The 27235-nt window shown below is 40.5% G+C and overlaps 1 protein-coding gene and 1 pseudogene across 2 annotated transcripts in view; one reads left to right on the top strand and one right to left on the bottom strand.

Moving 5' to 3' along the window:
* Positions 1-19881, top strand: part of DCTN4 (dynactin subunit 4) — a 32987-nt gene extending 13106 nt beyond the window's left edge. Inside the window, exons 6-14 of one of the 2 annotated variants that reach the window (XM_061424057.1) lie at positions 283-303; positions 695-768; positions 989-1101; positions 1406-1515; positions 5535-5608; positions 8367-8421; positions 9441-9548; positions 14311-14408; positions 17290-19881. In XM_061424057.1, coding sequence (XP_061280041.1) covers positions 283-303; positions 695-768; positions 989-1101; positions 1406-1515; positions 5535-5608; positions 8367-8421; positions 9441-9548; positions 14311-14408; positions 17290-17503 — 867 coding nt within the window. In that variant the 3' untranslated portion in view covers positions 17504-19881. The remainder of the gene's footprint in view (positions 1-282; positions 304-694; positions 769-988; positions 1102-1405; positions 1516-5534; positions 5609-8366; positions 8422-9440; positions 9549-14310; positions 14409-17289) is intronic. The other variant, XM_061424058.1, reaches the window with a different exon arrangement.
* On the bottom strand, positions 16129-16329 carry LOC133252239 (U2 spliceosomal RNA; annotated as a pseudogene).
* Positions 19882-27235: the final 7354 nt, after the last annotated feature.

Below are 27235 nucleotides of genomic sequence, written 5' to 3'. Positions count from 1 at the left end.
AATTGGTAAGAGTCATATAAAAATGTCTTAGAATTTAATAAAACATTACAACTTGCAAAGCATCCACATTTGCCAGAGATTTTTATGATGTCTCCGTGAATTTTTTTGAACAATCCAGTGGTATAATCAGTATGTGTAGTAGTGTATTTAGGGAGGAATTGGAATTAAATGTGTTACTCTTCCAACTTTCCCCTATGACCTGCCTGCTGTATGAGTTTGCTTGTATCTTATCCTGCATTTTTTTGTCTCTGTTGCAACCTGCTGCTATTTTGGTGCCTACAGCAACATACTATTCATGTAGTGGTAAGTTCTTTTATGATTCTTGCTGACCCTAAAGTTAGCAGATGATCACTGGTGTTCCAAGAAGACATTCGTCGTGTGTCTTAGATAGTTCACATAGTTTTCTGGTCTAAGCCATTGCTTAGGTATTTTTAGATTAAAAATCACATTTTGCTCATTTTCACTGTATTAATGTAGTTTCAGTCTCCATGTTTGGTGCTTTTGTTGTCATTTTAAGAATAAGATGATGTGGGGCTACACTTACTCTCTTTAAAAGAAGCATTTATTAAATTAGCTTTTTTTATTTTTTGCTTATTCCCTGAGCTTCTCATGCTGTCCCTCCCCAAATTCTTTATTTGATACATAACATATATACAAATAGAATTTCTAAGAGAAATTTCTTAACTCTGTTTAGGACAAATACGGTCTTGGAACCAGGCTTCAGCGACCACGAGCTGGTACAACCATCAGTACCCTTGCTGGACTTTCGTAAGTTTGGACATTAAATGGCTTTGAGGGAAAAAGCTAGTATCAGAATGCATGTTGAAGGAATGTGGTTTTAAAGTAACAGTTGCCAGTGGGGAAGAAGATGCTCATATTTAGGAAAAACCTAGCCAGAAAGAATATTCCACAATAGAGGAGTACTTCAGTTAGCGGTATCATGGACTTTTAGATGGACCCTTGAGAAATGACTGCTTTTATCTTTTAGCCTTAAAGAAGGAGAGGACCAAAAGGAGATAAAGATTGAGCCAGCTCAGGCTGTAGATGAAGTGGAACCTCTACCTGAAGACTATTATACAAGACCAGTAAATTTAACAGAGGGTAATTTTATACATGATTCTACTTTGTTTCTATTTTATATCTAATTCTGTTTTTGTTACTTCTATGCCTTGTGATTTTTATTTTTGATTTGAGATTTTTAATGGTATAGTTGTTAGTACTAAAATGAATCATGCAGAAAATAAGATAGAGGTAATCATTTGAAGAAATGTCTGTCAAATTTCCATATTTTTTTTTTTGAAGAGTGCTAGTCACAAAGGCAGTGTTATTTTGTGTAGTTATCACATATACATCTGATTTTGAGCGAGTCACTTAAACTAAGCGTGGTTTCTGCCTTTCATGCTAGTGACCACCCTTCAGCAGCGCCTCTTACAGCCTGACTTCCAGCCAGTCTGTGCTTCACAGCTCTATCCTCGTCATAAGCATCTTCTGATCAAACGGTCCCTGCGCTGCCGAGTAAGTATTCCTCTCTGTAGAGTTGTCATTTTGTAAGAGAAAAGCAAAAATAAATCACTTGGGATCTGGTCAGTATCAAAACCTCTGGAAAGTAGTAACTAGAAAATGTTTATAGAGAATGTTCCAGTGTGCAGGCACTGTTTTAAAGCTTTCAAGATAAGCTTAAAGCCCCTAACTCAGTAAGGTAAGTACTGTTGTTAGCCTTATTTTACAAAAGTGGAAGCTGGGGTATCTGAAGGTTAAGTTCATACTGCTAACCCCTAAAAGAATACTGAAAGAATATAAAGCTTTTAGGAGAGTAGGGAGGAAACAAAAAGGACTGATTTTTAAAAATCAATTTAAAAGAAAAGCAAGAAAGAAAAATAAGCAAATCTAGGCTCTGGGAATCTATGAAACATCAGTCTCTTCAGTTAATAGAAAAAATCCTGTAAAAGAAAAAATACCCAAAAAAGGGAAAGGAAACATTTTAGATCAATACCATCCAACAGAACTTTTTGTAGTGATGGAAATGTCCCTTATCTCTACAGTCCAGCATGTTAGCCACAAGTCATATGTAGCCTACTGAGCACTTGAAATACGGTAGTGCAGCTGTGGGTCCTGAGTCTTTCTAAGATGAAAGTCATTTAAATAATGACATGTGACTAATAGCTGCTATTATCAAATAACACAGCATTAGATTAGAAGAGACAGGCCTATCAACCAAACAAATACAGTATATAGACTTTAATTCCTGATTCAAACAAAGCATAGAAAGAAAGAAAGAAGGGAGAGATAGAGGAAGGAAGGGATCAGAGGAAAGAAGAAAATACACCATGCTAATACTAATCAAAAGAAATCAAGAGTAGCCATATTCATTTTAGACAGAGCAGACTCCAAAGTAAGGACAGTTACCAGGGCTAAAGAAGGATATTACATAATGATAAAGAGGTCAGTTCTCCAAGAAGATATAACCATTCTTAATGTACATTTGCCCAACAATCGCGTGTCAAACCATGTGAGGCAAAATCTGATAGAGCTATAAGGAGAAATAGATGAATCCACCATCATAATTGGAGACTTCAACACCTGTCTCTCAGAAATGGACAGATCCAGCAGGCAAAAAATCAATATTGTATTGACCCATCAACCTCCCTGGAGATACACCTCTACAAATACAAACCAAAATATGTCGAGATTAGGATGCTGCTACTGCTGCTAAGTCACTTCAGTCGTGTCCGACTCTGTGCGACCCCATAGACGGCAGCCCACCAGGCTCCCCCGTCTCTGGGATTCTCCAGGCAAGAACACTGGAGTGGGTTGCCATTTCCTTCTCCAATGCATGAAAGTGAAAAGTGAAAGTGAAGTCACTCAGTCGTGCCCGACTCTTAGTGACCCCATGGACTGCAGCCTACCAGGCTCCTCCGCCCATGGGATTTTCCAGGCAAGAGTACTGGAGTGGGGTGCCATTGCCTTCTCCGACCGAGATTAGGATACATCTACCCAATGAGTACTGTAGATCTATAAGAAATAATGTCATAACATGGGATGTATTTATAAATGCAAAAAAACAGGGTGTATAACAGGCACATAACTTTTTATGTAAGAAAAGAGGGAATATATACATATATACACACATACAAAAAATATTTGTTTATGTTAGATTTATAGACTGTTGAAACAGAATAGAGAAAGCAGAAATAGACTTATGCATGTCAGGAAACTTGATTTTACCAAGTAATGGCCTTTCAAGTCACTGGGGAAAGAATAGCTTGTGAAACCATCTCAAATGATTCTGTGGAAAAAAAAAAAAAATGGGGCCTCTAACCTACATGATACACAGAAGTCAATTTTAGGAACCTTGAAAACTTTAAAGAGTAAATATGAAGAGCAATATTTCTAGAAGGAAATATGGCTTTATGGCTTCTGGTTAAGGAAGTAAGTAGTCCATAAGTAAGATAAACCATAAAGGATAAAATTACATATTTGACACATTAAAATTTGTACCCCCATTACAAGGAAAACCCATAAAGAAATGAAAAGAGAGATCACAGACTGAGAAGAGTAATTTGTAAAGTATGTAATTGACAGAGAATTAGTATCCAGAATATATGAAGAAGTATAACAAATCAGTAAGGAAAAGATAATACCCCATTATAAAATTGACAAGTAGATACTAATGTGCCAGTTATGGCAGACGGAATCCCAGTTCCCAGTAAAGAGGAGAGATACTCAAACATGTACAGTAATCGGGAAGTGTACATTAAAACTGCAATGAGAAACCATTTCATAATCATCAGATTGGCAGAAGTTAGCAATTTGGCAATATCCATCAAAATAACAAATGCACTTTTAGGAAATTATCCTACAGATATATATATGCATGTGGGAAGTGATTTCCATACAAGATTACTCATTGCTGTGTTATTTGTAGTAGCAAAATTGTGGAAGCATTTATCAATTTGGGTCTGGTTAAATAAGTTACAGAATTATTAAATAAGACACAGAGATACCTCTGTGTGTGTTGGTATATAATTTGTGAGATAGATTTGGTGGAAAAGGCAGAAGAATATAAAATGTTCTCTTTTGTGTTACTGTGAAAAAGAAAGATGATGTATGTGTATACTTTTTATGCTCATCAGCTGTACATGAGAAACTAGTTGGCTCTGAGGAGAGGAACAGTAGGATCAGTAACTGGTATCTTTACACTGTTCTTTTTTTTCTAGAGTTAAAAAATTTTTTAACTGGATATAGGTGGAGCCAATTCAAGATAGTAAGCAAGTAATTGTTTATTCTAAAGCATGAGATCTGGAATCACAGCACTTGGATTTAAATCCTAGCTCCAAATCTTACTGGCTCTGTGACGTTTGTTCAGATTATTTACCTTTCCCCATTTTTATCATCTGTGAAATACAGACAATATTTACAGTACCTACACCTACCTCCTACAAGTCAGTGTGGTGTTTAAGTTCACTTAAACCAAGAATGGGTATCTTTTAGACTAGTAGAGAGGAAATTAAAAAGGACTAATAAAAATAACATAAAACAAAGAAGGGAATTCCTTGACAGTCCGGTGGTTAGGACACCATGCTTTCACTGCAGGGGTAATGGGTTCAATCCCTGCTTGGGGAAGATCCCACATGCCACTGCAAGCCACAGCCAAAAAGAAAAGAAAACAGGAAAGAGGAAAACTCAGCAAAATTCACATTGTTCACACTTAATTAGAAGTGTGTGTTAGGGACTTCACTGGTGGTTCAGTGGTTTTGAGTCCACCTGCCAACGCAGGGGACACAGGTTTGCTGTCTGATCCGGGAAGATCCTGCATGCTGTGGAGCAACTAAGCCCTCGAGCTGCAACTACTGAGGCCCTCGAACCTAGAGCCTATGCTGCTGCTGCTAAGTCGCTTCAGTCGTGTCCAACTCTGCGTGACCCCATAGACGGCAGCCCACCAGGCTCCCCTGCCCCTTGGATTCTCCAGGCAAGAACACTGGAGTGAGTTGCCGTATCCTTCTCCAATGCATGAAAGTGAAAAGTGAAAGTGAAGTCGCTCAGTCGTGTCCGACTCTTAACGACCCCATGGACTTGCAGCCTACTTCCATTGGATTTTCCAGGCAAGAGTACTGGAATGGGGTGCCATTGCCTTTTCCAAGAGCCTGTACTCTGCAACAAGAGAACTCACCACAATGAGAAGCCCTCTAACCACAACTAGAGGAAGCCTGTGCATGGCAGTGAAGACCCAGCATAGCCAAAAATAAATTTAAAAATAAAAAAATTTTTTAAAGTATTTGTTAGTTTTTTTTTCAATTTGAAGCACTAAAGGTTATAATATTTGATAGTGTGGTTGCTTATTTCCAAAAGTCCAAAACATCATCTTTCCTATATTTTGGTTATCAGTTAATATACACTGTTTTAAAATATATGTGATCTTGCAGCAAAATCAAACTGTATTAAATGCTGTGCTTTTGAATTCAGCAGCTGTGTAGATCAGCAGATTTTATTCTTGTTTTCCTCTGATACATGTTATGTATTTTTTTTCTTTTTAGAAATGTGAACATAATCTGAGCAAGCCAGAATTTAATCCAACATCTATCAAATTCAAAATCCAGATGGTTGCTGTGTGAGTATTTGGGATTGATGTTTCAGGTTACTGTTTTGTTTTTCCCCCACTATGAAATGTGCTTACTCTTGGCTTAAAAAAGAAGAGACAAGCTACATCAGAGTAATCTTGCTATTCTGTTCTTGTTTTGGTTTTGAAATACATAACAGGAAGTTTAAGGCAAGTCTACAGACACAGAATCCAAGGTGTTTATATCAGGGACATGTAGTAGTATGGTCTCTGGCAATGTGGTATGTTGTTGGTTGGAGAGTCATTCATTCCAGATGATAAAGAATGATCTCTTTAAAAAATAAAGTAAAAAAATAGAAGTATAGCATATGGAAGAGTATCGCGTAACACTATTATTGAACTATGTTCTGATAGTGCTTTGTTGCATGGGATGAAAATAATTAAATTCATGTTAACTCACTGGGACTTGTCAGTAGAAGGGAATTTTGTGTATGAAAATCATTTATCAAAAAGAATAATTAGTAAATTATTGTCTTGACTTTAGGGTGAGAGAGCCCTTCCTGAATAAGGCAGGAAGCCCAGAAGCTAGTAAGGAAAATAGCCAGCTTTGACCTTAGCAGAAAAATATGAGTTATAAAAAACAAAATGGACAACAAAGTCCTGAGACAGTCAAGTAAGAAAGAATATTTGCTACTGCATGATAAATAAAACTTGAATATCTCTGGAATGGGTGGGATGGGGAGATGAGGTGGAGCAAAGGATTTGAATATGTAGCTCACAGAAATTCCAAATGGCTGGTAAATACATGGAAAGATGCTGGGACTTGATAGGAAAATTTTAAATATTAGTTCCGAGTGCTCATGGGAATGTGGGTAAACATACTTGTACATATTGTTGGTAGAGTGAATTGCTAGAGTCTTTCTGGAGAGTGACTTGAAATATCAAGACAAAATGACATACACATTTTAACCAGGTAGTACTATCTCAGGAATCTATTCTATAGAAATAAAAGCAATATATAAAGACCGGTAATTATAAAGATACATTTTTAAAAGATGTGTGTTGTAACATTTTAATGGTAAAAAGCTGGAAACAGTTTTAATGTCAAACTGATTAACCATTAACAAAGAAATAGTTGATTAAATTGAGATACATGCGTGTAGAGTATTATACAACAATTAAAAAGAAATCATTGGCAGTCAAATGGCAGATAAGTGCTGGTCTGGTAACTTAGGAGGAAGGAACTAGGAGGGCCAGATATGGGTTCTGTCACAGAATTTGTCTAAACTGATTTTCCTCATCTCTGAACGGGCATGACACCAGTCCTGCCATCCTCTTATGTTTGTTGCTGCTGCTGCTGCTTCTAAGTCGCTTCAGTCGTGTCCAACTCTGTGCGACCCCATAGATGGCAGCCCACCAGGCTCCCCCGTCCCTGGGATTCTCCAGGCAAGAACACTGGAGTGGGTTGCCATTTCCTTCTCCACTTGGGTTTGTTAAGAAGGATCAAATGAGCTATTACGTTTGCAAATGCTTTGTAACTAAATCCCCATACAGTATGTTCTGTTTTCCTCACTACTGTTATTTAATGCATGACTGATTAGGACTACAGAAGTGACATGTGGTACGAACTCCTTTCCTAATTAAGAATTACACTCCTTGCAGAAATCCCGAATGGCCAGATGTGCTTCACATCAGTTTCTTAAGAGTTCTTTGGGGAAAAAAGTGTTTTTTTTTTCCTGGCATCATGGCAGAGTCACCAAGGAATCTTAATACATACGTTCTGGCCACAAATCAGGCCAGCTAAATCCAAATCTTTGATAGTGGGGGCCCTTGAATTTTATATCAAATTACTCAGATAATCGTGATGACCATCATGAAAAATACCTAGTCGGAAGTTAAAATACCGTAATGCTAAGATGCCCTCCTACACGCACCCTCTTGAAGTGTTTCTGCAAAAGATTTTATCTTCAGTTAATATTTGCATGATAACATTTATGTGTGCTTTGTTCCAAGTACTTTTTGTACATACTGTTTATTCTTCACAATAAAAAGGAACTTTCAATGTTCTCATTTTATGATTGAAGAAACCAAGACACAAAGAGCTAAATATCTTGCCCTGCTCTTTACAAAGGAATATCTTAGTATATAAATACTAAGTTGGAATTTGAACCCCAATGGTTTTGAGTCCAGAACAAGCACACATAAGTACAATATTCTGTTGTCTTATTCAGAGAGGTAGCATACAGAGCGGTTAAGAGCAAGACCCTGCAGCCAGACTGCCTAGGTTTGAATCCTGGCCGCTTCCAGCAGGCTGCTTCTCCTAAGCCTGGGGTCTTCATCTTTATAATGGGGATAATAGTAATACCTGTTTAATGCAGTTGCAATGAGGATTACATGAGTTAATATTTTTAACAAACTTCAAATATTGCCTGGCACATAGTAAATGCTACGTAAAAGTGTTTGGTTAGTATGTGGTATTGTTTTTGTACCCCTGTAATGTATTATTAAATCAGTGTTGGGTCTTATCGCCAGTTGCCTTATAGATTTACGGAAATGAATTAATAAAAATCTCAAAAGACATATCTAATAAATACATAAGGGAGATATCCACCTTGATGCATGGATATATAGAGGTACGCGTGAGATTTCAGAAAGAACTCATTACCGGTTTGATTTCACGTCTTAAATTCTTATTGTAGTGATAGGAAGAATCTTTAAAATTTTCTCTGACTTGTTCTAATTAACAAGAAGAAATCATTTCTTATAAGAGACTGTAGTGAACATTAATGCATTTTTTATTCACTTACAGCAATTATATCCCAGAAGTGAGAATCATGTCAATTCCCAACCTTCGCTACATGAAGGTTAGTACCATGTATATTAATGGGAAGAGAAAGAGTTAATTGATCGAGGAGGTGTGCTTAGTGTATGTGGTGGCTGTGCATATTTGACAGGGGATTCAATGAGCAAGAGATAGAAAAGAAGAAAGTTTGAAATAATAAAGGGACTGAGATTTTAAGTGTCCTTAAGCTGGGATTCTTGATTATAGCATCTTTGAAATATATGCAGAAGGAGCAGGGTGCACATTACATGGTGGTAGAATCATGGCTGGTAAAAAAGGAGATGTTAGATCCCACAGGCAGCTTCAGCTCTCCTCCTGTGTGTGTGTGTGTACACCGTGTGTGTGTATGATTCTCTAACATCTGTGTGTGTGTGTGTGATTCTTCACCATCTGTGTGTGTGTGTGTATTGTCATAGATTTCGTTACCGCAGCCCCTCTGTTCTTTGAGTCCTTAACTCCCACACATGCCTCCCAACAAATTACAGAATGTTCTGCAGCAATAAAGACACTTTTATAGTCCTTGTTCATTTCAAAGATTTTTTTTTTTTTTTTGCTAGAGCATGCCAAAAAAGTTCAAGAAATCTTAAAAGTCTTCTCTAGTCTTGATATGCCTTTTTTTTTTTTTTTGCTATATTAATACATCTGGCTGGCCTGTGGCTTCTATATTTTATTTATGAGGGCTTCCTTTTAAGTCCTAGTGACATCCTGGGTAGGGTAAGAGTTACAAACTTTAAACAGTCACTTAGATAATGTATATTTCTCAGAATTTCTGGATCGAGTAACTGGCCCTTTTTATGGAATCTGATTCATTTCCTCAGTGAAATAGCAACTCTAGAGAGTATATAGTCTAGTGTGTAAGTAATATAGGAGTTGATGAGCATTTAAGAATGCAGTGATGCAGAGGTACAGGTGGGGTGCTCAAGAGTGATGGTGGGAGGCGGGGGCACACGGGGTGATGATTTTGTGATATAATCATGAGAGAAGGTGGACCTAGGTGGCAGCAGGGGAGCATGTCTGAAAGATACCTTTCCTTTTCCCCAGGAGAGCCAGGTCCTCCTGACTCTCACGAATCCAGTGGAGAACCTTACCCACGTGACTCTTTTGGAGTGCGAGGAGGGGGACCCTGATAATATCAACAGCACTGCTAAGGTAGGAGTGTTTTGCTTCATTCTGAGTGACTCTGACTTCCCTAGAGTGGCCTCATTTGACCTGCTTTAAAGGATTCCACACTCATTTTCACATCCAGTCTTCAGGTTCCCTTGATTTCACCTCTAGGGTTTTCTACTTCATCCGCAGGCACACTGCCACTGCCCTTTTTGAGGGTTTCATCATTTCTCACATGGACTAGGACAGTAACTTTGTAACTCCCTGTTTTTAGTTCACCCCCATTTCCACTCCAGCCCATCTTCTCTCTCACCATTAGGATGATCTTTCTAAGATTTAGCTTTGATCATGGCAGGCTGCTTGTTTGGTGTCTCTCTGACATTGGAATAAACTAAATTCCTTGGCAAAGCTTGCTGCTGCTGCTGCTAAGTTGCTTCAGTCGTGTCTGACTCTGTGTGACCCCATAGACAGCAGCCCACCGGGTCCCGCCGTCCCTGGGATTCTCCAGGCAAGAACACTGGAGTGGGTTGCCATTTCCTTCTCCAATGCATGAAAGTGAAAAGTGAAAGTGAAGTCGCTCAGTCGTGTCCGACTCTTAGCGACCCCATGGACTGCAGCCTACCAGGCTCCTCCATCCATGGGATTTTCCAGGCAAGAGTACTGGAGTGGGGTGCCATCGCCTTCTCCGTGGCAAAGCTTAAGAGCTCCTTAATATCCTCATCTCTTTTCTTCCATTACGATCTTCCCTAGAACAACTAAATCTAGCGTTCTCTAGATCATGCACATTAATGGTTGATATCCAAGCAGATCCAATGGGTCATAAACTCTAATGTTCCTGGAGAATTATATATGCTACTCATTTTACCTAGAATTCTTAATTCCCATCCCACTGTTCTGACAGACATGCCCATACCTCTCTTTCTGCCTGAGGCATACTCATTCTTCAAGAAGCAAAGGAAATGACATTTCCTTTTAAAAGCTGATGTGCCTCAGCTAGATGCCCTCTGCTTACATAGAGTATGCATGTGTGTGTGCATGCTAAGTCACCTCAGTCATGTCCAACTCTTTGCAACCCTGTGGACCATAGTCTGCCAGGCTCCTCTGTCCATGGGATTCTCCAGGCAACAGTAATGGAGTGGGTAGTCTTGCCCTCCTCCAGGGGATCTTCCCGACCCAGGGATTGAACCCGAGTCTCATGTCTCCAGCATTGGCAAGTGCGTTCTTTACCACTAGCGCCACCTGGGAAGGCCTACATAGAGTATCAGTTCAGTTCAGTCGCTCAGTCGTGTCTGACTCTTTGCGACCCCATGAATTGCAGCCCAGCAGGCCTCCCTGTCCATCACCAACTCCCGGAGTTCACTCAAACTCAGGTCCATCGAGTCGGTGAGAGTATACGTGGCACTAAATATTAAAATAGGCGACTAAATATTAAAATTCTGACTCTCAGTATTACTTGAATGAATGAACTGAGACCTTTCTACATTTTATTTCATGATTCATTTAGTACTTGAAATTTTAGAACAAGAACTTTTCTCTGTAATAGGCCATTTTATTGTCTCATAATTCAGCATGGTATTCATAACAAATCAGCAGAAAGGATGCCTATATCTTTAATTAGTTATTCGAGTTATGCTTATTAGTAGAGAATTTATCTCTTTATTTTTCCTTCTGCTTTTTAATGGAATCATTTCCCGGCATCACTTCCAAAGAGAGATGACACTCATCTGTCCTTGCTCCTTTTTAAAATAACACTAATGAGCTGTCTATCCAGTGTCTCTATCCAGATAGAAATAAATACCTGATAAATATACCCAGCTTATGAATTTGCTGCTTTTCTCTCTCTTTCAGCTCCCCAGCCACATTTATTTCCATAATTAGAAATGTTATTAACATTGTTATTTGTTAACCTCTAACAGAGCAAAGTTGAAGCCTAGTTACAACCAAAGGCTAAGTGTGAAGAAAACTGTTTTTCATGGCCATAAACATAGCCAGTATTCCCATTTCAAAAAATATGTTGGAACCACTGTTTCTCCTTTCACTTCAGTTTAGTCGCTCAGTCGTGTCTGACTCTTGGCAACCCCATGGACTGCAGGACTCCAGGCAGTCCATCACTAACTCCAGTCCATCACTAACTCACGGGGCTTGCTTGCTCAAACTCATGTCCAGTAAGTTGGTGATGCCATCCAACCATCTCATCCTCTGTTGTCCCCTTCTCCTCCCGCCTTCGATCTTTCACAGCATCCAGGTCGTTTCCAAGGAGTCAGTTCTTTGCATTAGGTGGCCAAAGTATTGGAATTTCAGCTTCCACATCAATCCTATCAATAGAATGTTCAGGACTGATTTCCTTTAGGATGTACTGGTTTGATCTCCTTGCAGTCCAAGGCTCTTAAGAGTCTTCTCCAACACTGCAGTTCAAAAGCATCAATTCTTCAGCCCTCAGCCTTCTTTATAGTCCAACTCTCATATCCATACATGTCTGCTGGAAAAACCATAGCTTTGACTAGACAGACCTTTGTCAGAAAAGTAATGTCTCTGATTTTTAACATGCTGTCTAGGTTTGTCATAGCTTTTCTTCCAAGGAGCTAGCATCTTTTTATTTCATGGCTGTAGTCACCATCTGCAGTGATTTTAGAGCCCCCCAAAATAAAATGTTACTATTTCTACCGTTTCCCCATCTATTTGTCATGAAGTGATGGGACCAGATGCCATGATCTTCGTTTTTTATATGTTGAGTTTTAAGCCAGCTTTTTCACTATCTTCTTTCATTCTTATCAAGAGGCTCTTTAGTTCTTTTTCCCTTTCTACCATAAAAGTGGTGTCATCTACGTATCTAAGGTTTTTGATATTTCTCCTGGCAGTCTTGATTCCAGATTGTGCTTCATCCAGCCTGGCATTTCACATGATGTACTCTGCATATAAGTTAAATAAGCAGGGTGACAATATACAGCCTTGACTGATGAACTCCTTTCCCAATTTGGAACCAGTCTGTTGTTCCATGTCTGGTTCTAACTGTTGCTTCTTGACCTGCATGCAGATTTCTCAGGAGGCAGGTAAGGTGGTCTGGTATTCCCATCTCTTGAAGAATTTTCCACAGTTTGTGGTGGAAACAGCCACACAGTCAAAGGCTTTGGCATAGTCAATAAAACAGAAGTAGATGTTTTTCTGGAACTTTCTTGCTTTTTCTATAATCTAACAGATGTTGACAGTTTGATCTCTGGTTCCTCTGCCTTTTCTAAATCCAGCTTGAACATCTGGAAGTTCACAGTTCACGTACTGTTGAAGTCTGGCTTAGAGAATTTTGAGCATTACTTTGCTAGCGTGTGAGATGAGTGCAGTTGTGCAGTAGTTTGGACATTCTTTGGGATTGGAATGAAAACTGACCTTTTCCAGTCCTGTGGCCGCTGCTGAGTTTTCCAAATTTTTGGCATATTGAGTGCAGCACTTTAACAGCATCATCTTTTAGGATTTGAAATAGCTCAGCTGGAATTCCATCACCTCCACTAGCTTTGTAGTGATGCTTCCTAAGGCCCATTTGACTTCACATTCCAGGATGTCTGCCTCTAGGTGAGTGATCACACCATTGTGGTTATCTGGGTCATTAAGATCTTTTTTGTATAGTTCTTCTGTGTATTCTGGCCACCTCTTCTTAATCTCTTCTGCTTCTGTCGGGTCCATTACCATTTCTGTCCTTTATTGTGCCCATCGTTGCATGAAATGTTACCTTGGTATCTCTGATTTTCTCGAAGAGATCTCTAGTCTTTCCCATTCTATTGTTTTTCCTCTGTTTCTTTCCATTGATCACTGAGGAAGGCTTTCTTATCTCTCCTTGCTATTCTTTGGAACTCTGCATTCAGATGGGTGTATCTTCCCTTTTCTCTCCTTTAGCTTATCTTCTTTTCTCAGCTATTTGTAAGGCACCCTCAGACAACCATTTTGCCTTTTTGCATTTCTTTTTCTTGGGGATTGTCTTGATCACTGCCTCCTGTACAACGTCATGAACCTCCGTCCATAGTTCTTCAGGCACTCTATCAGATCTAATTCCTTGAGTCTGTCACTTCCACTGTATAATCAAAAAGGATTTGATTTAGGTCATACCTGAATGGTCTAGTGGTTTTCCCTACTTTCATCAACTTACGTCTGAATTTTGCAGTAAGGAGTTCATGATCTGAGTCACAGTCAGCTCCCGGTCTTGTTTTTGCTGACTGTATAGACCTTCTCCATCTTTGGGTGCAAAGAATATAATCAGTTTTATGTTAGTATTGACCATCTGGTGATGTCCATGTGTAGAGTCTTCTCTTGCGTTGTTGGAAGTTCTAAGCTTCCCCTTTATGTGTTTTTCTCCTTTATATGTTTTATGTTTCTCCTTTGTTTTATGTTATATGTTTCTTCTTTTTATGTTTTATGTGTTTCTCCTTTTTGTTTTCTTTTTTTATACCACAGAGTATAGAGAACAATATACAGACACCCATGTTCCTGAAGCCCCTTAAGAAATGAAACAGTGAAGGCACAATTGAAGCCCCCGTGTCCTCCCACTTGAATTACCCATGGCAACCCCAGTGAACTAAGCACTCTCTTGACTTTTTCATTCCCTTAAATTTCTTTGTTCTTAATCTTTTATCATAAATGTCTGTATTCCCAAACAATATGTTTTTAAACTTTTTGTAAGTGAAGTAATGTATGTTTCTTGAAACTTGCTGCTTTCTTCTGTATGTCTGGGTCAGGGCAGTACTTTGCTGTATTCTGTTGGATGAATGTTGTGCAGTGCATTGACCCCTTCTGAGACCAGCCTCTCTGTGCTGCTCTCCAGGTGGTGGTGCCTCCCAAAGAGCTCGTTTTAGCCGGCAAGGATGCAGCAGCAGAGTATGACGAGTTGGCAGAACCCCAGGACTTTCAGGACGATCCTGAGTAAGTGATCTTTGTGTGACTCGCCTCCGACCCACCCACCCACATACCACAGTTGGCTGGTTTACAGGAGGCCCACTGATAGATCTCAGTTTTCTTACCTGAATTTAAGTAATATTTTCTTCCTATTTATTACTATTAACTGATATATATGAAGATATATTACTGAAATGAAAGTGAAAGTTGCTCAGTCGTGTCCAACCCTTTGTGACCCCATGGACTATAGAGTCCATGGAATTCTCCAGGCCAGAATACTAGAGTCGGTAGCCTTTCCCTTCTCCAGGGGATCTTCCCAACCCAGGGATCGAACTCAGGTCTCCCACATTGCAGGTGGATTCTTTACCAGCTGAGCCACAAGGAAGCCCATTTTTATATGATATATTAAATCATATATATGAAGAAGAAAATAAAATCTCACCACCAGAGATAAACACCAGTAACATTTCCATAATTAGGATCATTCTGTAAGCACAGTTTTTTTAACCTGTGTTTCCCATGGTAAAAAATTTTCAGGTGTGTGTTTTTTAATGGTTGTGTACAGGGTACAGTACTCTGTCCCCAGAGATTTATCGTTAGATTTGTCGACTTGCCCACCACCTTTCCCTCTGAGTGAGTAATAGATTTTATTCTTTCATACCTAATACTTCTCAGTTATTAACTGAGAAGTAAAAGCGAAACCTTTCCCAGATGAGGAATACTTTGGTTAGCTTTCAGTCTAAAAAACAGAAATCACATCTGTTATTTGAACAGAGAAAATTTAATATGAAGACTTAACTGGGTAACTTTAAAAGTTAAAAAGAAATCTGAAATATCCCAGAGATGGCAATTCAGTGAAGCATTTACCATCCCTAGGGCTAAGAGGATAAAGAGAAATGGTTAAAATGATTAGAATTTAGAAGCTTGAAGGAAGGAGGAGTCCCGTGGAGCTGCAGCTCAGACCTCTGGGAAATGGGGGAGGGAGGGGACACTGCCTGACTAGTGCTGGCATGGCAGGCTGGCAGAGGAGGAGTGGCGTGCTGAAGCTGGTTATGCAGTTGGAAAACTGCACCTGGAGATGCCACTTCCTGAGTGAAGATGCATCGCTGGAGTGCTGCCCAATGGAGCTGCACAGAGATAGGAGGCTCCCCTGGAGGAGCAGCCCTTCTTCCCACAGGCTACTGGTCTCTGTTAGAGCCCCTGAAGGGAGCCTGACGGGGAGCCAGCCTAAAAAGCAGGAGTGTGGTTAGCAGAATCCTGTGTCACAAAGCAAGATACAGAAAGTGGGCTTAGGGAATTCCCGGGCAGTCCAGTGGTTAAGACTGCACACCTCCACTTCAGAGGGCCCAGGTTCCATCCCTGTTCGGGGAACTAAGATCCCACAAGGTGTGTGGTGCAGCCAAGAAAATAAGAAAACAAAGAATGTGCTTTGAGCTGAAAAGCAATAGCATTTAGTACACTAGTATAGGGCATATTTAAGGCTTTTTAACAAAATGATTAAAAGCTTCCTCACTACTGGAGAGAACAAATATAATAACATGGGCCAAATTAGAAAAACCAAGTGACTGCAAAGATGAGGTTAGTACAGTGATTGCAACACTTGGGTTAACTTCAGAAAGCACCAGGTTGGGTGTTTAAAATTTTTTTTTTTTAAATTCCATATAGAGTACCAATCCTCACAGCTTATCTTCAGCAGGTCTAGGTAGGCACCAAGAATCTGAATTTTTTTTTTTTTTCTTTTTTTTTTCTTTGGCGCACCGTTCCTGGAAGTACTGCAATACCAGGTCGATGCGTGGAGTGGACGGAGCAAGCTCCTATTCCAACTCCTAATCCCAAAAATCCATTTAATATATTGTCCTCGGACAGAGGACGTATCAGATATTAAACTGATAAGAACAGATACTACACTTGATCAGTGGTTGCCTGGGAAATTAAGGCTAGAAAGAATTTTAACTATTTTTAATTGAATTTTTTAAATGAATCTAATATAAATAAAAGATTTAGTTGGTTCAAAATGGTTGTGCTAGTATAATGCTTAATTATATTTCACATTATTGTACTTTTTAGGACTTCCAGATGTCTGGAAATTAATAGTACATAATAGTGGATAATATGTAAATGTTTAGTTTCATTTACTTTTCTTAGAGTAGTTGAGTATCATTTGGATAGTAGATCAAGTTCTGTTTATTTCATTGTTTTTTACTTTTGAAGCTAAACTGTTTAAACACAAACTTCAAGTGCATATCAAAAAACTGAGATGGAAACTTGAACTAGAGATTTTTTTCTCTTCTAAAAATTCCTAATTCACAGAGGCTATTTACAAGACACACTGATTTATGATATTCTAGAAATTGTTCAAAACTCTGAGTTAGCATTAGTCTGTATCCTGTAGAAATATTACCACATGTTTATAAAAGTTAATGTGAAGATACGTTTGTAACAGGAAATCGGTGTAAACAAATTATGGTTGCTATGCACCCATTAAGTAAAATGGAGGAGATCTATGTGCACCAATATGGACAGGTGTTTGTGATAAACAGTGGGGAAGAAACTTGTCACAGAATAGTCTGTCCCTTTTGTCTTGGTTAAAAAAGCATAGAAGAGTAAGTGCGTGGAAAAATACGTAGTAGGTTAAGAGCCAAACTGTTGACAGTTTTTCTCTGTGTACTGAAGAAGAAAATAAGAAGAGAGATTCACTTTTTCATATCTTAAGTTTTATGACTGTATTTTACTTTTGTAATAAAATAAGGAGATCGGCATTTTGCTGAAGAAACTCTTCATTGTTGACAAACGGGATTCTGGTCATATTTTGTCGTCGGAGATTTCCTGTGGGCCATAAAATGACTGTGAGTCTAACTGGCTTGGCTGACCTGTGACCTGCCTAATCTGTGCTTATTTCCTTTCATAGCATTATAGCCTTCAGAAAGGCCAACAAAGTGGGTATTTTCATCAAAGTGACCCCACAACGTGAGGAGGGCGAAGTGACCGTGTGCTTTAAGATGAAGCATGATTTTAAAAACCTGGCCACTCCCATCCGCCCCATCGAAGAAACTGACCAAGGCACAGAAGTCATCTGGCTCACCCAGCATGTGGAACTCAGCTTGGGCCCGCTTCTTCCTTAAAATGTTCCACTGGCGGGCAGATCCCCAAGGACAGTATCACCACGAACCTGCGTTAAAATGTGGAAGCCGCTGCTTCGTTAGACCTTGTTTATAATGATGTACCATGCACTACTGAGTCCTGTTCCTAGGAGGGTGGGCGTGTAGGCAAGGCGTTAGGAACACAGCGACTGCTGTACCTCTGGCTCTCTCCTCTGTTCACACCCGTAAGTCTGTGTCTCCCTCACTGAACCCTGCACGTTGACTCACAACAGCATAGTTCCATCTCAAGAAAGGATGTGGCTGTTCCTTGGAGTGGCATTCAATTGACCACTTGAGAAACTCCATCCTATCTCCCAACCTGATCTCATAAAGGATCAGTCTCACAGATGAAAACGTAAAATAACCAAAAGTTAGACCTGCTATTGATGACCTGGCACTGGTCTCAGTGTTGTACCAACTGCTTTTTGCATTCCACTGGATATACTCTAGCACTCTAAATATATATCCCTTCCCTTGCCTCCTGGCTTCCATCCATTTGACAGGAAAATAGAATTGTCACGTTGTCTTTAGTTTTGCGATGATTGGAAGGACCTGTGAAATAGTTAAGGCACCTTCATTTGACCTCTTTAAGTGAATGTAGGATACTTATGTATTAGTTGCTTTAAAAATCTTTTTCCCAGCAGAATATGGAACTTTTTCTCTTAGGGAAAATTTGAGAAGGAAGCAATTGCATGTCATGTCACTGGGGTGGCAAATTCTATTCATTTTAACTGTTGCCACAATATCCAGGGATTGATGCTGCCACAGGGAGGCATGCTTTATATGTCTTACTCCATACCCCTTCTCCTCTCTGCCTCTTTAACTCAGTAAGTTGTTGAGTATTTGGGACCCGGAAAGAGCCCAAAGAAAACTTGGTGGGCAAGTTCACTTCTGGAATGCAGAAAATATCTTAAAGGTTAGATTTTTATCATGATCTGAGCTAATGTTCTTTCCAGTGATTGAAGAGGAAAGTAACATTTGTAATCTCTTGAATCCAAAACTGGATATTAAGAAAAAACCTTCCTCCTTCCTGAGTTTATGACTTTTATCGTAGGTTTGTCAAATAAGACCATTTTGATCATAAACCATAAAATAGTTCAACAAGCAGTCCAGAATACTTGCCTAACAACACACATGCTGTTTTCACTTGGTATCCTGGAGTTGGCTTGCCAACCTTAGTTTCTGTGATGTTTTCTAAAATGAGACTTGACAAAGTAGACCACCAGCTGCACCATGTTTCCATAAATGTATTGTTAGCAAGTGGCCAACAGACTTTTGGGGGAAAGAAATTTCCTGTTTATACCCTGGTTTTGTTTCTAAGTTCAAGCCTTTAGTTTAAAAAAAATGTATATAGCAATTTAAAATATAGGACACAGTAACTTTTCAGCTCCCCTTGGAAAGTAGAAATATTTAGGAAACCTTTGAAAGACACTAAATAGTACTCTTAAGATCAAACCAATATTATGAAACAATATTCCACAGAGTAATATATATGCTGCAGTGTAAGAAAAAAAGAACTCATATCTCTAATATTATGACAGTAGTAAGGCTTAGTCTCTTAGGAGTTGGGGCAGCGTGTTGTATGATGACAAATTTGCAAACTGTAGAAATAGTTCAAGTTTTTGTGACTGTACAAAGCGTCAAATTAATTTCTATTTCACTGCCCGCTACAGCCTGCCGTGACGCCAGTGCCGCATATTTGCCAGTGGAGGAGATAAGCCTCAAGGTAGAGAATAACGTCCTGTGTTTACACGTTTGCACAGACTACACACTGTTAGGCATTTATGGCATATAGCTGGTGTTTGTTCCCAGAAATAACTGTTGAAGTAACGGGTCTCATCACCCCCATGTGACACAGAAACACAAAAACACTTTTGATCATAGAATTGTTTCCTCAGAAGCTAAATTAGCTTGCAGAATAACAGAGCTCTTGATTTACTGTTTGCTCGAGATAGTTTTCACTACAGGCTGGTAATTCTGTGTGTTAGGAGAAATGGTTCAATATCTGCAGCTGGTGAATTTGGACTTTTATTTGTTCATTTTTTATATTAGATCAGGTGCAAGATTTTTAAAGTATGGTGAGTGTGTACCACTGCAAGCAAATTAGATGTCATTAGCACTAGAAACTGCAATTTGGGGAACTTAATCTGAATTTGTGATTTGATTGGCCCACTAGAGTTTTCTTTTGTTCAGACTGTTTATAGACTTAATGAGCTAAATGTCACGCATATTTGTAAAGAAATAGACTTTTTGGTCCATTTTGGGAATGAGAGGCACTCCTTGGTCTTTATGAATGACAGGTTACTATTTTGCCTTATTGCTTAACTTCATGTAGTGAAATAAAGCAGACAAAGCTTGAATGTGTCTTGTTTGGTTTCATGATGGCTGACTGGAGTAGCCAGTGCTTGGGGAGGGTGGAGTCTGCAGTTAGCCTGAGAGTCAGTGGGGCATGCTCCCTTCTCATTTCTTAAAATGAACTAAGGTAAAACCTCAACTTAGTTCACTGTAACATTATATAGGTAGATGTTGCTTGAGCTCCCTATCCCAGAACTGTTGTGTAAATGTTACATTGTTAGGACTCTACCAACTTTTCTCCTGGATCATTGCTTGCAAAGATACCTTTTAAATGTACAAGTAGCCACTCATCCACTTTCATTTGTACTCAGCTTTTCCCTCCTCTTATTGTAGTGAATTGTTCATGTTCCTCTTATCTAAAGCCAGTGCCACCACTTACTGTGCTCAGTCTCACCTTCTTACCTATTCAAGGAATGCACTTCAGCAGTTTCTCCCCCTCCCTCTCTTGCATCATTTCCATTGGCATGCTGTGATTTATCTTAAAAAATTAATCTAACACCCCTCTTCAACCACCACTCCATTTTTCTATTCCCTTTTCAGCAAAGCTGCCAGCTTTACCTTCTAATTCCTCCTCCCATTTTCATCTGAACCCATTCCACTTAGGCTGCCACCACCACCACATCACCAAAGCAGTCCTTGTGAAGGTCCCCAGCAGTCCACACCGTTAAATACAATGGTCAGTTGTCAGTTCTTACCTCTTTAGTGCGTGGGTAGCATCTACCAGCGGATGCCTCCCTGCTTGAAAGAATTAGTTCTCTTGGTTTCTGGAACACAGCTCTCCCGGTTTTCCTTGTGCCCTTCTGGCAGCGTTGCTTCTGTGCCCTTTGCTAGTTGTGGCCCATCTTCCTAACCTTGGAGCATACGCCAGGTCTTATTTCTATACTCACTGTGAGTGACCTCACCCATTTTCCAAGCCATTCCCAATTTACGTACCAGCCCTGGCCCGTGAAAGTCCAGAACCACAGTCTGGGTGTTCTGTTGCCGCATCTGCCTCTCCAGCACATTCATCCCTAACTAGATGTCTTCCAGTAGGTGGCTCAGTAGTAAAGAATCTGCCTGCAAGGCAGGAGACACCGATTCAATCCCTGGGTGGGGAAGATCCCCTGGAGGAAGAAATGGCAACCCCCACCAGTATTCTTGCCAGGAAAATCCCATGGACAGAGGAGACTGGCAAGCTGCCGTCCATGGGGTCACAAAGAGTCAGACATGACTGAAGCGAATGATCGGGTGGCAGTTGTGTACCTTCAGTTGCTCACATCATCACACATCACCAGTGACTCCTCTTACATGCCACACCTGGTAAGTCAGCAAGAACCCCTTTCAGTTCTGTCTTCAAACTGTGACCACTCCGCAGCCTCTCCAGTGTTACTATTCTGGGCTAAGTCAGAGTCATCCACATAGACCCCTAGATGATTAATCCGGTAAGGTCTAAATTGATCTTGAAGCCATCCTGGTCCCTGCCCCACTCTTTAGTCAGTTCTCAGCATAGCAGCCAGAATCATTTTGCTGCTTAAAATCCTTAGGCTTCTTAGCTTGCTCAAGAGCAAAACAAAGTCCTTACAATAACTTAGGAGGACCTATAGGAACTGAACCCCACTGCCTCCCACTACTTCCCTGAATTCATCAAGTACATCCCTGTGTTCACTGCATCCCAGCCACAGGGGTCTCCTGTTCCTGAGTCACCCCAGGAGGCACCCTCTCAGGGTCTTTGCACTGGCTATTCCCTCTGCCTGGAGAACTCTTCTAGACTTCTGTACGACCCAAACCCCCACCAGTCAGATCTATGTTTAATTGCTTCCTCCTTAGGCTTTCTATGACCTCTCTAGGTAATCATGTAAACTGCCCTCTGCTAATAGACACATATCCACCTTCTTTGCTGCTTTTTTCCCCAGTAGCACTAATCACCATCCAGCAGTATATACTACTTTATTGATTCATTGTACTAGAATATAAGCTCCATAGTGTTTCTTTTTTTTTAACTGATCTGCAGAGCATAGAGCTGCTGCTGCTGCTTCGCTTCAGTCGTGTCCGACTCTGTGTGACCCCATACATGGCAGCCCACCAGGCTCCCCTGTCCCTGGGATTCTCCAGGCAAGAACACTGGAGTGGGTTGCCGTGAAAAGTGAAAGTGAAGTCGCTCGGTCGTGTCCGACTCTTAGCGACCCCATGGACTGCAGCCTACCAGGCTGCTCCATCCGTGGGATTGTCCAGGCAAGAGTACTGGAGTGGGGTGCCATTGCCTTCTCCGAGAGCATAGAGCAATGCCTGGCAAGTAGCAGGCAACTAGTATTTGTTAAATAATACCATCTGCCTTTTTCTTGTTTACATAGCTGTTGACCTTTTATCTTTAAAATGTATATATAATATGTATCTTTTATAGATATATAATATGTATCATACATATATGCTTTTTTTGGTCATAAGCCAAATATCTTACTTGCTTTGACCTCTCTTGTGCTGGTGTCACCTCTGCCTAGGATACTTTTTCCTCTCTGTGCCTTCTCCAGAGTTAATTTCCTGCTCTCACCTCTCTCTCCATCCCATTTAGATGTGGTCTTAATCTTTAGCACCTAACCTTTCCAGGGCATTTGCCGCTTCCTAATACTGGGTTTTGTATGTGTATCGCTCCTTTGCTGTATTGTACACCCCTACAGAGCCAAATCCAGGCCCTTTTGTAATGTTTCTTCCACTGGATTGACCAAAAAGTTTGTTAGGCTTTTCCCATAAATTGTTAAGGAAAAACTCAAACGAACTTTTGAACCAACCCAGTATATTCCAGTCAAAGGGTAGACTGGAGTAAATTAAAAAACTCAAGAGCTAAATCACTTGCTCAATTGCAATATGGTTGATACTTGAGTAGTGCACAGTGCAGGGGTTAAGAACAGTGCCACTGGGGTAAAACCTGTGTGTAAGTTTATAGTTGGGCTCTGTATCCATGGATTAAACCAAGTTGCAGATTGTGTAGTACTGTAGTATGTTTATTGGACAGGGGGCAGGGAGTGTGTATGAGTGGACCCATGCAGTTCCAACCTGTGTTGTTCAAGGGTCAACCTTTATCTATCCCCAGGGACATCTATAGTGAAATTTATTTTACAGTATAAACTGTCTACACAAGACAGTGAAGCAAAAGTAACATTAAATAACATGGACTCAAACAGTCAAAAAGTTGTTTCATTTTCATGCCCTGCTCCCCTCCCCACCCATCTTTCTGTTACATCAAAGGTAAAGTATCAGTTCTTTTATGTAACACACACACACACACACACACATACATATATATATATTATTGTATTTATTCATGGCTGTTCTGAGTCTTGATTGGTGCTCCAGGGCTTTCTCTAGTTTTGGAGAGTGGGGGCTACTCTTTGTTGAGGTCCCTAGAGCACACAGATTTCAGGAGTTGTGGCACACAGCTCCACAGCATGTGGAATCTTCCGGGACGAGGGATGGAACCCATGTTCTCTACATTGGCTTGCAGATTCTTATCCACTGGGCCCCCTGGGAAGTCCTATGTAACACTTAAAAAACAACAACAACAACAAAAAAAAACGGGCTTCTGGCTCAGCCTTTGGCAGACAACAGTAGCTTACTGAAAAGTACTGTTTCGTTTTCATTTTATCTGTTCTTAAGGCTACATCTACACACGTGATACGATTTAACATTACCAAAGTGATTTTAAAAGTGTTCCTCTTAAAATATATTAAGTAAAAGGAGACTCAGAAGTTCCTCTTATGCCTGTGATGTAGATATCTGGAAAGGGTATCACCCTGACTCAAACAGAAAACTGGATAGATGACAAAATCATGCATTTTATTGGGTCTGTCAGATGGCCGATGTGGCACGGCAATCAACTAGCCTTAATTTCAAGGATGGACAAACCCCTCCAAGGAGACAGGATGTAGACTTGCTCACCTGTAGCAGAGCATGGGAGAAGTGTTGACCACCATATACGCAGATAAGAGAAAATCGACTAAAATATTAAAGAATTGCTAAAGACCAAACTGAAGCTAAGATGATAGTATAAAACCCCTGGGAGCCTGATATAGAGGGACCATGGATGCATGGACCAGCTCTTTCCAAAAACTCTACCCCATGTTCGTGAGGAAGACTTGGGAGGAGTAGGGGTGCTGGACCTCTGTAGAGCCTCCCTGGGTTTGGAGACGTGCAAAGGAAGGAGGCATAGCAAAGTCGTGAAACCTTGCTTCTCCCTGCCTAGGTCCTTACCTCAGTAAGAGCAAAAAGGCCTAAGCCACTGGGGAGAAAGGGGAGCAGAAAACCCTGTCTACATAGGGCACAGGTAAAGACTCATTGCTGCTGGGCCAAGGTAAGAAAAAAACCTCTGCTCTTGGAAGGGACAGGATTCAATCCTGAGCCCCAGGATTTTATACCAATACCATTAAAGGCCTCCTGCAAATGCAAGAGGGGCAGGAAACTCCCCCTTCAAGACCAACCACAGATACAAGTTGGGGTTTAGCTGCCACAGAACGGAGGGACAAGAATGCTGAGAAGAGACTCATTCCCAAGTCTGGGCACAAAGGACTTAAGACTGAGGCTGAATTAGAACAAAGAACCCTGACTTCTCTCTGACTACCAACCCAGCAAGCAGTTGCTGGGGGCATGGGCAAAGGGCATAGAGACCTGTCGTTATGGTGCAGGTATGCACAACAGCGGAAAGCTAAGGATGAACACTTGAGAAAAATTCTACAGTCCCAACCAAAAGACAAAATAACATTCACTTCGGTTCAGTCGCTCAGTTGTGTCCGACTCTTTGCGACCCCATGAATCGCAGCACGCCAGGCCTCCCTGTCCATCACCAACTCCCGGAGTTCACTCAGACTCATGTCCATCAAGTCAGTGATGCCATCCAGCCATCTCATCCTCTGTCATCCCCTTCTCCTCCTGCCCCTAATCCCTCCCAGCATCAGACTCTTTTCCAATGAGTCAACTCTTTGCATGAGGTGGCCAAAGTACTGGAGTTTCAGCTTTAGCATCATGCACCCAAAGAAATCCCAGGGCTGATCTCCTTCAGAATGGACTGGTTGGATCTCCTTGCAGTCCAAGGGACTCTCAAGAGTCTTCTCCAACACCACAGTTCAAAAGCATCAATTCTTCAGCACTCAGCCTTCTTCACAGTCCAACTCTCACATCCAGACATGACCAAAGGAAAAACCATAGCCTTGACTAGACGGACCTTTGTTGGCAAAGTAATGTCTCTGCTTTTGAATATGCTTTCTAGGTTGGTCATAACTTTCCTTCCAAGGAGTAAGCATCTTTTAATTTCATGGCTGCAGTCACCATCTGCAGTGACTTTGGAGCCCCCCAAAATAAAGTCTGACACTGTTTCCACTGTTTCTCCATCTATTTCCCACGAAGTGATGGGACCAGATGCCATGATCTTCGTTTTCTGAATGTTGAGCTTTAAGCCAACTTTTTCACTCTGCTCTTTCACTTTCATCAAGAGGCTTTTTAGTTCCTCTTCACTTTCTGCAATAAGGGTGGTGTCATCTGCATATCTGAAGTTATTGATATTTCTTCCGGCAATCCTGATTCCAGCTTGTGCTTCTTCCAGATCAGCATTTCTCATGATGTACTCTGCATATAAGTTAAATAAGCAGGATGACAATATACAGCCTTGACATACTCCTTTTCCTATCTGGAACCAGTCTGTTGTTCCATGTCCAGTTCTACCTGTTGCTTCCTGACCTGCATACAAATTTCTCAAGAGGCAGGTCAGGTGGTCTGGTATTCCCATCTCTTGAAGAATTTTCCACAGTTTATTGTGATTCACACAGTCAAAGGCTTTGGCATAGTCAATAAAGCAGAAATAGATGTTTTTCTGGAACTCTCTTACTTTTTCGATGATCCAGTGGATGTTGGCAATTTTATCTCTGGTTCCTCTGCCCCTGAACCAGCCTGAACATGAGGAAGTTCACAGTTCACATATTGCTGAAGTCTGGCTTGGAGAATTTTCAGCATTACTTTACTAGCATGTGAGATGAATGCAATTGTGTGGTAGTTTGAGCATTCTTTGGCATTGCCTTTCTTTGGGATTGGAATGAAAACTGACCTTTTCCAGTCCTGTGGCCACTGCCGAGTTTTCCAAATTTGCTGGCACATTGAGTGCAGCACTTTCACAGCATCATCTTTCAGGATTTGAACTAGCTCAACTGGAATTCCATCACCTCCACTAGTTTTGTTCGTAGTGATGCTTTCTAAGGCCCACTTGACTTCACATTCCAGGATGTCTGGCTCTAGGTTAGTGATCACATCATCGTGATTATCTGGGTCATGAAGATCTTTTTTGTACAGTTCTTCTGTGTATTCTTGCCACCTCTTCTTAATATGTTCGAAATCTGTGATACACTAAAGGCAAGCATAGCAACAACAAAGCGCAAACCTAGCCCAGTTCCTGCCTAGATTGACCAAACCCCAAACAAATGGCCTGACAGAATAAGAGACTTGATTATTTCCAGACATTAATACTATTGACTTCAGTCTCTACTGATATATAAGTAAAAACTGGCATTCAATAAAAAATTTGAGATACACAATCAAGAAAAAAACCAACCCATTTGTGATAGACAATAAGACTATATTCACATATGATCTAGATATTGGAACTGTTGGTCAGGGACTTAACTCTGATTAACATGTTGAAGATCTAGTTGAAAATTGGGATAATATACATGAGTAGACTTCAGCAAACAGAAACTATAAGAAAGGGACAAACTGAAATGAAAAGCACAAGATCAGAGATGAGGAATATCTTCTCTGGGCTCATCAGAACACCTTATCATACCTGAGGAAATAATCAGGAAACTCAGAAACAGGTCAACAGAAATTATCCAAACTGAAACTCCCAAAAAGAAAACAGTACTCAAGGTCTATGAAGAATAATAATATATAGTAGTTGTTCAGTTGTTCCTGACTCTTTGTGAGCCTATGGACTGTAGCCTGCCAGGCTCCTCTGTTCATGAAATTATCTGGCAAGAATACTGGAGGGGGTTATCATTCCCTTCTCCAGGGGATCTCTCCAATCTAGGGATTGAACCCGGGTCTCCTGCATTACAGGCAGATTCTTTACTGTCTGAGCTACCAGGGAAGCTCTCAAGGTCTATGGGATGATATCATATAGTCTAATACATCGTCGAAGTCCCAGATGGAGAAGAAACTGAGCAGAATATTTAAAGAAATAACTGTTAAGAATTTTCAAAATACAATGAGGGAAAACAAATCACAAATGTGTTAAGCTCAGATAAACCCAAGCACTTTCCTATACAGGAAAAAATAGACCATATGATCAAGCAATCCCAATCCACATGCAAAATGAAAACCTATGTCTATACAACAACCTGTATG

This window comes from Bos javanicus, chromosome 7 (genome assembly GCF_032452875.1).
Source record: "Bos javanicus breed banteng chromosome 7, ARS-OSU_banteng_1.0, whole genome shotgun sequence".
Lineage (NCBI taxonomy): Eukaryota > Metazoa > Chordata > Mammalia > Artiodactyla > Bovidae > Bos > Bos javanicus.
Note: the sequence above shows the minus strand (reverse complement) of the source record. Positions and strands in the feature narration are given on the sequence as shown.